Consider the following 13,945-nt stretch of genomic DNA (forward strand, 5'->3'; position numbering starts at 1 on the left):
TGGTAAACATTTCAAAAAGTTGTTTGAAACAATGTTTCTTTGGTATGGACATAATTTAATGACATTTATTTTTTATACCGTGAGAAAAAATGTGCAAGTATGAACCATTTAGAGTATAGACAGCAAACTATAACTTATAATTCTTAATCCATAATTCGTTTCAAATTTCATCCATAAGCTATCTGTCATTTTCGGAGTAAGACTTTAATAAAGAAAATATTTATTTAGGAAGACAGAGTTTGTACCATTTATGAGTGCGAGTACAGTTGTCAGGTATGGAAACCTACCGTTTTAAGCCAAATCCGACAAAGCACTTTTTCATGACAAGAATTACTCTTAAAGGATTTGTCAATTTCTCGCAAGAGGGATTTAACCCAAGACCTTTCGCATGACAGTCTAACGCACAAACCATCAATCCACGGGAACTACATTGAAGTTTTTTATTGTCATATTTTTGTTCCACTTTATCAATAATACATTAAAATTAATTTAAAAGTGTTAACAGTATTAAAAGAAACGATCCCACGTTACAACTTATCCTGCACGGTTTCAATATGTCGTGATTATTCAACATCTAACCTTGAACTTTCTTACAGTCTATCAAATTACATTGCATTACATAAAACTTCTAGCTTTTTAATTTGGTCTAGTAGTATTAGAATATAAAATTCTACTTTAACATAGGTTTTTAAATACTTTATTTAGTATGAAAACGTGTTTTGTCTTAAAAAACACTAAAAGTCAACCAGAAATAGAAGGAAAATATTCATTAGTTTCGACTCGTTGTCTGGCGTTTGGTCATGTGGTCCATTGACGCTATCTATATACGAGAGGTAAACGCCAACACTAAACCGGACCACTTTAATGGGCGGTAACAGCTACGGCATGTGTATATATATGTACAAACATAGCATATGTATATACGCATATGTACACACATGCATATATGTTTGGATACTTGCGAAAAGACCGGCTACGGATTTATATAAACTAACTAAATACAAAAAAAAAAACGAGTGACTCGCATGGAATGTTGCTTACCTTGAAGAAGATCCCCAGGTAGTATCGCTTTTCGCCCAGTTTCAGTAACGGCATCGTCCATTTGTTCGAATACTGTGCTTCGTCTACACAGTTCGGACAATCTGTGAGAAATAAAAGAAGGAAGATGATATTTTAATTTATTTTATTTGGTGAATCGTTCGTTAACACGAGGCATTGCAATTAAAATAATATAGTAATTTGAATTTTTGTCAAAAATTATAAAAATCTTGGTGCGCCTGTGCCTAATTTGTTATGATGACAAATTTTGTTAACAGCTTATGCCTTCTTATTGAAGTTGACATGTTATTTAAATATGCAAATCAAGTTTCATGTATCAAGATTTTTGATAAATATGAATTCAGCAAAAAGATTAACTGATCTTGTCTTTTTGTAAATATTTTCTACCAAACGAAAAGTATACAAAGATGTTTAAAAATAGATTTTGAATGATTTAGTATGTACAAATGCAAAAAAACGTTAATTCCTGTGCATTTTTGAATCGAGATTTAGAGGCTTATAAATCTATTCACCAATCTGTCAATTTTTATGAGCGTTCATAAGACTAATTAGTGCCTATACTGATACAAACGTCAACCACACATAAACAATTCAGCAAAAAACACAAAGATTTACGATTAACATAAAGATCAAAGAATCATTAACATTCGAATCATCACATATCTTCGTCGGTAATGAGCACTCTCTTGTCTGCTATTGCATACGAACGACTTTTGACTTTTTTAACAAACGATGAGTACAAAAGTGAAAAAAGATCTAATTTATTTTTAAAAACAAGTCATGTATCAAGACATCACGACACACGACGAGACTTCATCGCAACACGGTGTCCAACAGAAGCTTGATGTTTGAATTGGACATCATTAGACCTCTGGGCACATCAGAATTAATTGAATCTTTGGATCATTCTTTGGGGTTTTTTTCAAAACATTTATTGGATTTTAAATAAGAAAATATTTGATTGAATAAGAAGAAATGTCTTAGTTAGATATCTATAAACAAGAATACATTTTTTTCGGTATTAGTTAATATTTGTTTTGTAACAGCAAAAACTATTGGCAAAAAAAAACAAACATTTATGGGAAAAACCAAGAAAAAAGGCTTCAGACAATTTTTGATGCCCACTGTTAACACTGGTCCAAAATCAAATTTACTAAAATGGGTTAAGTTTTCTTAGTTTATCTGTATTTTATTTCCATTTTAAAATTAAGTTTGATTTTTAGTTCATTCGTACAAAATGAGACAGTGAAATAAAAGAGACGTTTTCGTTTCGACAATTTATTTGAGTATTCTTTAAAATATATAATCATACCATGGTACGGCGAAAAATAGTATGCATTCTATTTTACGTGGATTAATTTCAAGGACAAACTGTTTTATTAATCGATTTTGTTCTGCTTCAAATAATGTAAGGATATAATACATAAGTTTTATAAGTTTATAAAAAATAGTTGAAATATAAATATAATTTCGATTTCTAATAACTTGTGTTACACAAGGATTTTTCCAAATCCTCAGTTTTATATACCGAAAACTAGTAGTCAAAAGAAAACCCGGGTGCATTCAAAATTTATTAAAAATAACTTACAAATTCTGTGAACAGTTGGTTCATAAAAATTAAAATGTCGTTCAAGAACATAAACATTTTCGGTGTTAATAAGTTTTGTAACTTTTGCAAATCTTTTAGATAAAACCGAGTATTTGGCTCGGGGTGAAAAAGCTATAGGTGTCTATGATAACAAAATTATAGAAAAACAATTTAAATTTCATATCTATTACTGTAAATCAGTATTAACTGATGTCTTCATCTAGTCCTCGAAATTTGTAACCCAAATATTTGTCAGAATGTTAATCGGAATTTCTTAACGAAGTTTTAAGTAATTATTCAAATTAGTACTGAACTAAAGGACTAGCTTAGTTTTACATAGAAATTAAAATCAAAACTTTTAGAAAACTTTAGGAAAAGAAATACAAATCTCATTTGTCTTTTCGGTTCAGAATTTTGTTTATATGTGTAATCCTCTCTTCTGTACTCAGAAAATTCTATGAGCTTTTAGAAATGTGAACTGGAAAATTTTATAAACTTGATTTAATTTATAAATTTTAACCTGGACCTTACAGTCATACTTCAAAAGTGTAAGCTTTTTGTTTCGAGAAGAAAAAAATTAATAACTAAGAACTAAAAAAGAATTGTACACAAATTGGATCCCTGTGGAAAACCACTATCAGAAGTGGTTTTACAAAAAAGTCATGATTTTATAAACGGTAGTTGTGGACAGAAGAAGTAAAAAACTATCAATTCAATTTTTCTCAAAATTTTACAATGTTGCAAACAATATTTTTAAAAAGATAAAATTATCTTAAAGCCAATATCTCAAAGTTTTGAAAATATGTTTGAGTCGAAATTCAATTTTTAACAACTTTTATTAATTTTTTTGTTCAGGTTTTTATTTTTTATAAAAAAACATTTCCAATTCGATTCATTTCAAAATCATTCTTATGTTGAAAATAATATTTCTTATAAGTTGAAATTAGTTAGAAGCCATAATCTTAAATTTTTGAAAAGATTTTTGAGTCGAAATCCAACTTTTACCAACTTTGAGTAGTGTTTTTTTTTAGACTTTTATTTTTTATAAAAAAAACTGTCAATTCGATTTTTCTGTTTTGGAGATAAAATCATTTTGTATTCGTCAAATTTTCGAGGTGACAAATTTTTTTTTAGTTTTTTTTGATTTATAAAAAAAAAACGTTGATTGGATTTTTTTCCAAAATGTACTGATTTGGTATCACGTTACAATATATAATATAAAATTTAATTCAAATCTCTAGCGTCATTTGTTCGTAAGATATTTAATGTTAACCAAAATGTTCACCTTTTTTTAAACTGCTATGGTTAAAAAACCACCGATGAAATTCTCTTGAAAGCCCTTTCTGCATCTTTTTGCATTATTATCTGTCTAACAAAATTTATTTGAAGTCGATATCTCTTCTGGTTCTTGAGCTATGGACGACGAAAAAACGTCGCCAACGTACGGACGTACACACGCACGTACAGACATCTTTCTAGAAATCTTTTATATCGACTCTAGGGACCTTGAAACATCGCGTCGAGAAATGTCAAAATTTTCACTTTGACAAATCGAACCCATTACAATAACTTCTTATGGAAGTTAATTAATAAAAGTTGGTAAACATTGATTTTCGAATCAAATATCTTTTCAAAAATTGAGATATTGGCTTTAAGCTAATTTTATTTTTTTTAAATATTGTTGTCAACATTCAGTAAAATATCGAGAAAAATCGAATAGACAGTTTTTTTTACAAAAAATTAAAAACCTAAAAAAAAATTATAAAAGTTGCTGAAAATTGATTTTTAACTCAAATATTTTTTCAAAAATTAAATATGTTGGCTTCAAACTTATTCAATCTCACATAAAATATTATTTTCGATATTCAATAGTTTCGTATAAATTGATATTCTGTTTTCGATATCTCGTGAACAATTGAATATACTAATTTCAAATTATTTTCATTCATCCAATTTGTATTTGTTTATACTCATAAGATATATAAACTTTTAAGAATTGCTTCTAAAATTGGTAAATTTGGTTTCGACTTAAAATCTAGTTCACAAAAATAGATTTTGAAATAAAACTATTTCATCATACTCAAAACATTGTTGGTTATTTAAAATTTGTTTAGAATAATTCAACTGACAACTTTTTAACAAAGCACAAAAACCTATAAACCTTTTAAACAAGACAAATAGATAGACGGGATGGGAAGTAATCAGTGTGGGTCGCATACACGTCACAATATAAAATATTAAATTTAATTCAAGTCGCTACCATTACTGGTTCTAAAGATATAGTATTAAAACCCTTGAGAGTCTTCTTGAGAGCCCTTTCTGTATCTTTCTGCAATATTACTTGTAAAACACAATTCATTTCAAGTCGGGATTTCTACTGGATCTTGAGTTATGATTTACAAAAAAGCTTCCCAGACGTAAAGACGTACGAATACACACACACGCACCACACATCCTATTAAAAATATTTTATTTAGACTCCATCTCCATCCCTGACAACATCACTCGCACACAGGAATGGTTGAGTGTTGTAAGTCAATAGGCCCTAGTTCTTAACAGACTGTTGCCCCGCCTGATTTATTTAGACTCTAGATGCCTTGAAATGTCGAAAAATGTCAAAATTTTCAATTCGACAAATTTCAAAGATTACAATAACTTCCTATGGAAAGTTAAAAAAATTGAAAAATTTGGTTTAAAAATTACACTTCAATTCATTTAACTCCCCTTGATCGCCTTGACCGAAAACAGCTCAATCTTAAATTTTAATTGCATATTTTTTGAAAATCTTTGAATTACAATTTCTAAAAAAAATCAATTGCCTAAGGGATTCAATGGGAAGCTATCAAAGTGGGTAGCATCCCAGCCTCTTCACTCTTTTATAATTGCAACATGTAATATAGGAGAAGTATGTTCACTCCAAAAATGTATTATGCCATTAAGTCCACTTTCAATCAAATCTAAGAAGGTCTGAATCAAATTGAGTTCAAATTAATGGCCATATAAGTACATACATCTTACAATTGTTCGTGATGTACTAAATTTGAAGCAAATCATTATACCAATATAGGCAATAAATTTCCATTTACAGTGAAGAAAAATAACTTAGTTTTGAAGTTGGTAATTAAAGTTCTATTAAACTTCACATTAATATTTATAATGGATAGTAATATGTAATTGCACTACACACGGACTCTACTGTTTTAAAACAATAAGCGGATGCTGTTAATTTTGAAAAACTTATTACATAATAGTTTAATAAATTGCCTTTGTTTGATTGTAAGAAGATGTAGATATTCTGACAAAAGAGCTGCATGAATTCATTTTATATCAGACTTACTCATAGATCAGTTTGTTGTTTTGATGATTTAGGGAATTCAGTATTCAGATACTTTTACACAAAAGCACTCTTGAAATATTAATGAAGAGTAAGAAAATGCTTACTTTATCTTATAAATTTATTTTGAAATCAAAACTTAAAACTTAAATTGCGCTGGATGGTCAGATTAGGCAATTGCGATGCTCGCATGCTCGTTCTTTGCTATAACTAAACTTAACGCAATTTTTCGAATTTGTCGCAGCTGAAAGCGTTATAAAGTTTCTTCAAACACAGAAATAAAAATTTGAAAAGTTGATAGATAGTTCTTTGTGGGACACTATCAAAATATTATGCATTTTTTGAAAGTTGAAATTTCAGAAGTTTAGATTTTTCCAGAATTCATAGCAGAGTGGACAAATATGTAAAAATATCATTAAAATGTATTAAACATTTTCACAATTTGTCCCTACGTCCATAGCAAATTAAACACAATTTTATTTTCTTCTATTTTTTCCTTTTTTTTTTAAAAAAACTACCCAATCCTGTCAAATGAACAAGAAGTAGTACATAAAATATACTTTTTAGAACGGTGTGAGCTAGAGTTTTGGCCTCTGTGCTGTAAATTTATATCTTTAGTTTCGAAAAGTGCTTGAGACCTTATCGAAACTTATAGCATTTGTCTTTGGAAGCGTTAAAAATTAGACCACTTATGTATTTATTTATTTTCGTCTTTTAAGTAACATGACTTTATGGAGACTACAATTAAATCAAATAATAATAAGATTTATAACATATGAGCTCAATATATTTAACTTAAAATAATACAGTTTATAACAAATTAAATAAATTTCTCTTAATATCTAACCTACTATTATTAAAATCAATTCAAAAATCAAATTCATTAAAAGCATGTTTGACATAATTTGTACTATGAAAAGGAACATGTACAAAATTTCCATTTCTAGGTCAAAAACTACGAGAAGGTACGTAAATATTAAACATTGATAGCAAAGTAGAAGAGACTATGTTAGAATTCAAAACATCAAAAGCAAAGAGTATCGAATATAGATTTCTTCTCTGCACTAAAGGTTTTAAATTAATTAATTTACACCTGGTCCTTTAAGATGGAATATCTGAGTTTCTAAATACGTAAGACGAATTTGGTAAATCTTTTCAATCCTAAGGATACTTGATTGAGTAAAGGGATTCCATATAATGCAACAATACCCCAGCAAAGGTCTGACAAGGGAAAAATAAAGGGATTTTAGAGTATATGAATCTTCAAACGACTTAGAACTTCTAGTTATAAAACCCAACATCGCGTTAGCTTTAGGAATAACGTGTTCAATATGAAGCGAAAAACTCATTTTATATAGTCAAAGATAACTCCAAGATCTTTTTGTCTTGTTAGCCTTTGTAATGGATGATTATCAATTTTGGAATTGAAACTTAATGGATCTAATATCTTAAAAAATGTAACAACACTGCATTTTTTAATATTGAAATATAAACCATTTATTGTACACCAGTTAACAATGTAGTCAATATAAGTTTGAACTTTACTGGCATCTAATAGAGATCTTACACAGCTAAAAATCTTAAGATAATTGGCATATAAGAGACACTTTGCATAAGAAATATAATTTGCAAATCATTAATAAAAATATTAAAAAGGAGTGGCGTAAGGTGGCTGCCTTGAGGAACACCGGACAAGTTTATTATTTAATTTGATAAAACATCACTAATTTTAACATATTGACAACGTCTAACTAAATAACTTTTAATCCAGCCAAGGAGAGGAGAGTGAAACCCTAGCAGCTCAAGTTTTTTCAAAAGAATATTGTGTTGCACACTATCAAATGCCTTTGAAAAATCGATGTAATAACGTCGACTTGCAAGCGATTTTCTAAACAACCAAGACAATAATTCGTAAATATTAATAAATTAGTTGCTGTTGATCTACCACTCATAAAGCCATGCTGATGCTGATAAAGATGATTTGGAATTAAATTATACAGTTCATTTTTAACAATTGCTTCAAATACTTTGGGAATCAACTGAAGTTGATTTATGCAAAGGAGTAATCAGAGAATGTTTCCATGTATGTTAAAATATACCTTGAAAATAATACACAGCAGGGCTGCTAAATTGTATTTACAAAATTTTAAGAGAAGTGAAGAAATATCTGGTGCACAGGAGAAACTTTTGTCCAGAGATGATAAAGCTGACAACACATCATCTAAAGATAAAGAAAGGCTCCCAGCATTTATATTAGAATTGAAATTATTAAAATCTTGATCATAATTTATACCCAAGTCAGCAAAATTTTATTGAAAAAAGAGTTTGGGATGCGACCCACACTGATAACTTCCCATCCCGTCTGTCGATTTGTCTTGCTTAAAAGTTTGTCTATATGTATTAGTATCAATTTTTACCAAATTTGCGTACTATTTTTTGTAGGTTTTATTTTTTATAAAAACGGACTGTTGAAAACAATATTTTCTGTGAAATAAAATAAGTTTGAAGCCAATATTTTTAATTGTTGGAAAGATATTTGAGTCGAAAATCAATTTTTAACAACTTTTATACATTTTTTTACTTTTTTATTTTTTTGTAGAAAAACTGTCAATTCGATTTTTTTCAAAATTTTACTGAATGCTAAAAACAATATTTTTCAAAAGATAAAAATGGTTTAAATTAAATTAAGAAAGAAAACTGTCAGTTCGATTTTTCTCAAAATTTGTCTTAATGTTGAAAAAAATATTTCATATAAGTAAAAAATAGTTAGAAGCTATTATCTCAAATTTTTGAAAAGATATTTAAGTCGAAAATCATTTTTTACCAACTTTTGTTACTTTTTTTTCGGTTTTTAATTTTTTGTAAAAAAAACTGTTAATTCGATTTTTTTCAAAATTTTACTGAATGTTGACAACAATATTTTTTGAAAGATAAAAGTTAATTAAAGCCAATATGTCTAAGTTTTGAAAAGATATTTGAGTCGAAAATCAATTTTTACCAACTTTTATTAATATTTTTTTAGGTTTTTATTTTTTGTAAAAAAATTGTCAATTTGATTTTCCTCAACATTTTTCAGAATGTTGAAAACAATATTTCTTATAAGTTAAAATAAGTTTTAGCGTTTTTGGTTCGCAAGATATTTAGGGTTAACCAAAATGTTCACAATTTTTTCAAACTGCTATGGTAAAAAACCACCCACGCAATTTTCCGGACAGCGCCTTTCTGCCTTATTGTCTGTATAACACAATTTATTTGAAATCGATATCTCTTCTGGTTCTTGAGCTATGGACGACGTCGCGAACGCACGGACGTACGAACGTACGTAGACACGCACGCACAGACATCTTTCTAAAAACCTTTAAGGACTCTAGGGACCTTGAAACATCGAGAAATGTCAAAATTTTCAATTTGACAAATCGGACCCATTACAATAACTTTCTATGGGAAGTTAATAATAATAATTAAACACAAGCAGAAATCTTCGTTCATTATACCAGTTCTATATCTAAGCGCAGTTTTTCAACATTCATAAAGTTTGACAATATGCATTTCATTCAATAAACTTATCACTTGATCTTCTGACACAAGTCTTTTCTGAATACATTCCATTTGATTTCTCTGCGAGAATGGGCAATTTCCCCAAGAAGTGGACAGTATCCTCTCTTTCTGATAGTTTGCACATATTTCACTCTAGAGGTAAATCTGGTCTGTGTGGAATGAAATTTAAATCTATTAGTTCACTACGTAGTTTGACCATCATAGAAATCACACGGACATTATTGAAATCCTTAAAATAGTTGTTCCCTGCAAGGTTATGATTTAATCTTTTGTAAGTTGTTCTGTACAAGGAATTAGATGCTTCAGCAATATATTCAGCCTTACATTTTTCATCAACCTTTAAAATGACTTCATACAAGATGTTATTAGCGGTTGTTAAATCATTAATGGATAAATTAAAATTAAGCCATCAGCATCGTCACACGTCGAGCTGTTGTTATTATCCAGATAAAAAGTCTTATTTTCAATTAAAAGTGTTTGACCACGAAGTACGACTTTGATGTTATGGTTCTTAGCATTAATTTTTGTTTTTACCTGCATCAGTTTTTTACATTTTTCCCCCATCGCTTTGGTGTAATCACGATGAATAGAGATCCCGCTGTTGCGCAACTTTAAAGCAGACATTAAAATGCATGGTATAAAATCACTGATCTGCATTTCCACAAAGACATTTGCTATGCTTTTGTCTCTCGACAGAATAAATTTCCTTTTTGTTATAGGTGCTCGATTATTTTCTTGCAATAGGTCCAGGAAGACGTTTTTAGCTCTATAACATATTGATCCTCTCCTTGCGATGGAATGTGCCGCACCAGGTTGTCTTCTTTAAATTTTTTTTCGAGAAAATCAATTTTCCTCTCAAGTACAAGCTAGAGAGGATTTTCACTCAATGTTTGGCCTCTGTGCTGTAAATGTGTTTCTTTAGTTTCGAAAAGTGCTTGAGACCTTATCTTAACTTATAGCATTTGTTTTTTATATCGTTAATAACTACTACTTATATGAAAATATAACGTGTTATTTTGTTTAGAAAACGGTTTAGTAAAGTTACATGAAATAATCTTCTAAATAATTTGAAGCGAACTTAATATATGCATGAGAGGTTAAATAGATTATTAAATATAATACTAATCATAATTATTATTACTATTATTAATAATAATTTTTATATATGTAATTTTAAAATTTCTTAATGTTTTAAGACTCCTAGAACCTACATTATGTATATGGTTTCTAGCGATATATGTATCGACTTGCTTACTAACTTTTAAAAACCAACTAAAATATCAACTTCAAACATATTATGCTCATCAAGAAATGCAGAAATGAAAAAAAGAATTTTTATCTTTTATCAAAAAAATCTTTGCCCCTTTTCCCAGAAAGACCATATCACAGTTACTTCATCAATGTGCTTTTCAATGTATTTAAATGTCATAAAAACCCCAAATAAAAAAACGATAGAAAGATTAATTAATCAAAATGTCAACTACATAAAACCATTTGACTCATTAAACAACACGTATTTTAATTGAATTATAATAATTTGCTTTTATTTAAAATTATATTATTATTGTGTAAATAATGACAAAATTTTACAAAACTGACATATCTACCTACAACAACACTTATAAATTAATAAATTAACAAAACTCAACATCAGCATCTCTGTCAGTCAAACCACACATTGACCATAAAGTCTGCTTGAAGTCTAAAAACAACAAGCTTTGCATAACATTTATGCTAATTAATAACAAGACACAAAAAATTACTACCGTGTTTGAGTTAAATATAGTACAAGACATTTTTCATTTTGATTTTAAGCCTAAAATCGGTTTTGATTGAAAGGTTAGTTTTTGTTTATAGTTTATATTTAAGTTACATACTTCGATACGAGTATATCTATGATGTAACATTTAAGTGTCAAAAAAGCGTGTGTCTAGTTTTAAAACTGAGATTAGTGAGATGAATGAAGTTAAGCGAGTGAAAGTCAAATAAAACTGTCCAAACTTCTTCTTGAGGAACAAGAGTTAAGGTTTATTTGACCCAATTATTCAACTATGCTAAGAAAATTATACAATTATTTTTGTTTCTCCATTTTTATTTGACATCATTTGAATTTGGAAGTCCAAAATGTCGAATTGCAGTGAAATCTTAAATAACCACCAGGTTTTCAAGAAAAAAAGTGATAGTAAGAGTCTATGCTCTTATTATAGCAAAGACCAACTTCTGATGCATACTGATCAAAAATTAATCACATCATAACAAACTATTTTACATAAAAAGCTTAATGCTATTAATTTGCGGTTATTTCCAATCTGAAACTATTGGAATAAGCTTAAGACGAGCACATCTTGAGTGTTTAAATTTATTCGTGAAAAATCATAGTGAATCGAAAATAAAGACACTGACTCACTCTCTTCCGTTCAGAGAAACTCTTTGAACTGAATTTTAAATAAACACCAAATCCAATTAAATTAAACAAAATTTCTGAAAAATAAATTAAAAATACAATTGACTATAAAGTATGTTATTAAAAGAATGCACAAAGTATGCCAAGGTCGCAACAACTAGTTCCTCGAACACATTATTCTTATACCTCCTCTCTGAAGCGTAATTTGCTCAAAATAAAGGTAGGGTAGTTGTAGTTGTAGCCGCAGCCACAGACCTTAGCCAGCAAGCAGAACCTAGAAAGTGTATCTTGAACAAGACAAAGACATTCTTGGCAGTCGTGCCTTCATTATTCTGCAATTCTGCATCTGCATGAATAATCGAACTTATTGTTATTTCCTTTTGAGCTGAGACTGACCCACACACTATATTATGCTGCTTTAACCTGATGCAAGTTTGTCTTGCTTGCAATAATTAGCATGATCTATTTCTTCATTTTTCTGTCGCTGACGCGATGTGGATACAATTTTTGCTCATGGAAATGTAGATACATGAAAAGGAGATTGTAAGCGGAATCAAATTGAACGTCAAACGATAAAAAATATCTTCTATTTTTCATATTCATTCATGTTGCCCAATCACGACTCTAAGTGATTCGTTTTTAAAGTTTTCTATTTTTCTTAAATTATGCCCACTTATTGGCCAATTAATAAAATGTTTATGCGTCGACGATGAAGCATAATCTAGGCCATAGACGATATGAAAAAATAAATTAAGGAATCTGATAAAATTCCTATTACCTATACCTGCTTTAGTACGAGTATGCATCGCTACAATAAACTCTAGCAAGTGTCGTGGTCTTTCGTCATAAAGTAAACCATGTTAAGTTTTTTCCTTTTTTTAATAATTTATGGAGTCAAACAGGTGTGCACTAGGAGCAATGCAGAGCAGGCAGAAGCCAAGCAAACCAGGGTAGTTTCCTACATTTAAAATAGTCTTGATTTTAAAGAATATATTAACAAATGATAAATTGACTCACACTCTAATTAAATCTCGTTTTGTTTTAAACAAGAAGTAGTTAGTACGTCTCTTCTACCAAAAACTAGTCTATTTTTAAATAATTTTTGGAAAGTTATTTAAGGTCTGTCATGAATTGATATCAGATTAATAAAATGTATTTTACCATCTTTTTAATGTTGATGTGAGACTGTTAATTGCTTAAGTATCAATTTATCAATATTGATACACGTTCTTTTGAATTAAGGACAAATTTATTAAAATTTGGGATAATTGTTATGACACACAACCAAAATAACGAGTGGCGTATACTCGTTTTTTTTTGTGTTTAAATCTTAACCTTTCTCTAATTTTTGATGATGAGTTTGTTGCTAAAGGAGATATTTTTACCTCAAATACATTTTTTTGAGCTTCAATAAATTCTGATTCATAGACAGGTTATCAAAAAGAGGGGCAAATAAACGGGTTACAGTGAAAGACGAATATGGATTCTTATCTGAATTTTATAAAAACACCTTTCTAAAGTGTGTTACATAACATTTTTGAATCGTATTTGGACGAACCAATTTTAAAAGAAGTTTAAAGGCTATTCACTTGACAATCGAATTTAAGATTTACAGATTTAGTTGCTGTCTTCCTTAAAAATATGTGAACTAATTAAAATATAAAAGTCAGTAGCCCGAGGATTGAATATATTCCGAAACGGGTTGCAAAATTTTAATAAAACATTAGTCGTATAAAATACAAAACTGAAAGTTAAATACAAAAAACTTAAATTGAAAACTGATAATTTAACATACCGTCTGTAGATTTGTCTTGCTTAAAATTTTGTACGTTTCTACGTTCATATAAAAAAATAGTTTAGTTTGAAAATCTAGGTTTGTTAAATAGATTTTTAGTCAAAAACAATTTTTTACCAATTTTAGTAACATTTCTTAAATTTTTACAAATTTGATGAATAAAATTAATTTGAGAGATATCAAGAACCGATCATAAATTTTTACCAA

At 29.0% G+C, this 13,945-nt stretch overlaps 1 protein-coding gene across 1 annotated transcript in view; it reads right to left on the reverse strand.

The window, feature by feature from the left end:
* The window catches only part of LOC129946449 (uncharacterized), a 99,353-nt gene that overhangs the window by 18,475 nt on the left and 66,933 nt on the right, over positions 1-13,945 (reverse strand). Inside the window, exon 3 of the mRNA XM_056056632.1 lies at positions 1,042-1,142. Coding sequence (XP_055912607.1) covers positions 1,042-1,142 — 101 coding nt within the window. The remainder of the gene's footprint in view (positions 1-1,041; positions 1,143-13,945) is intronic.

This window comes from Eupeodes corollae, chromosome 2, assembly GCF_945859685.1.
Source record: "Eupeodes corollae chromosome 2, idEupCoro1.1, whole genome shotgun sequence".
Lineage (NCBI taxonomy): Eukaryota > Metazoa > Arthropoda > Insecta > Diptera > Syrphidae > Eupeodes > Eupeodes corollae.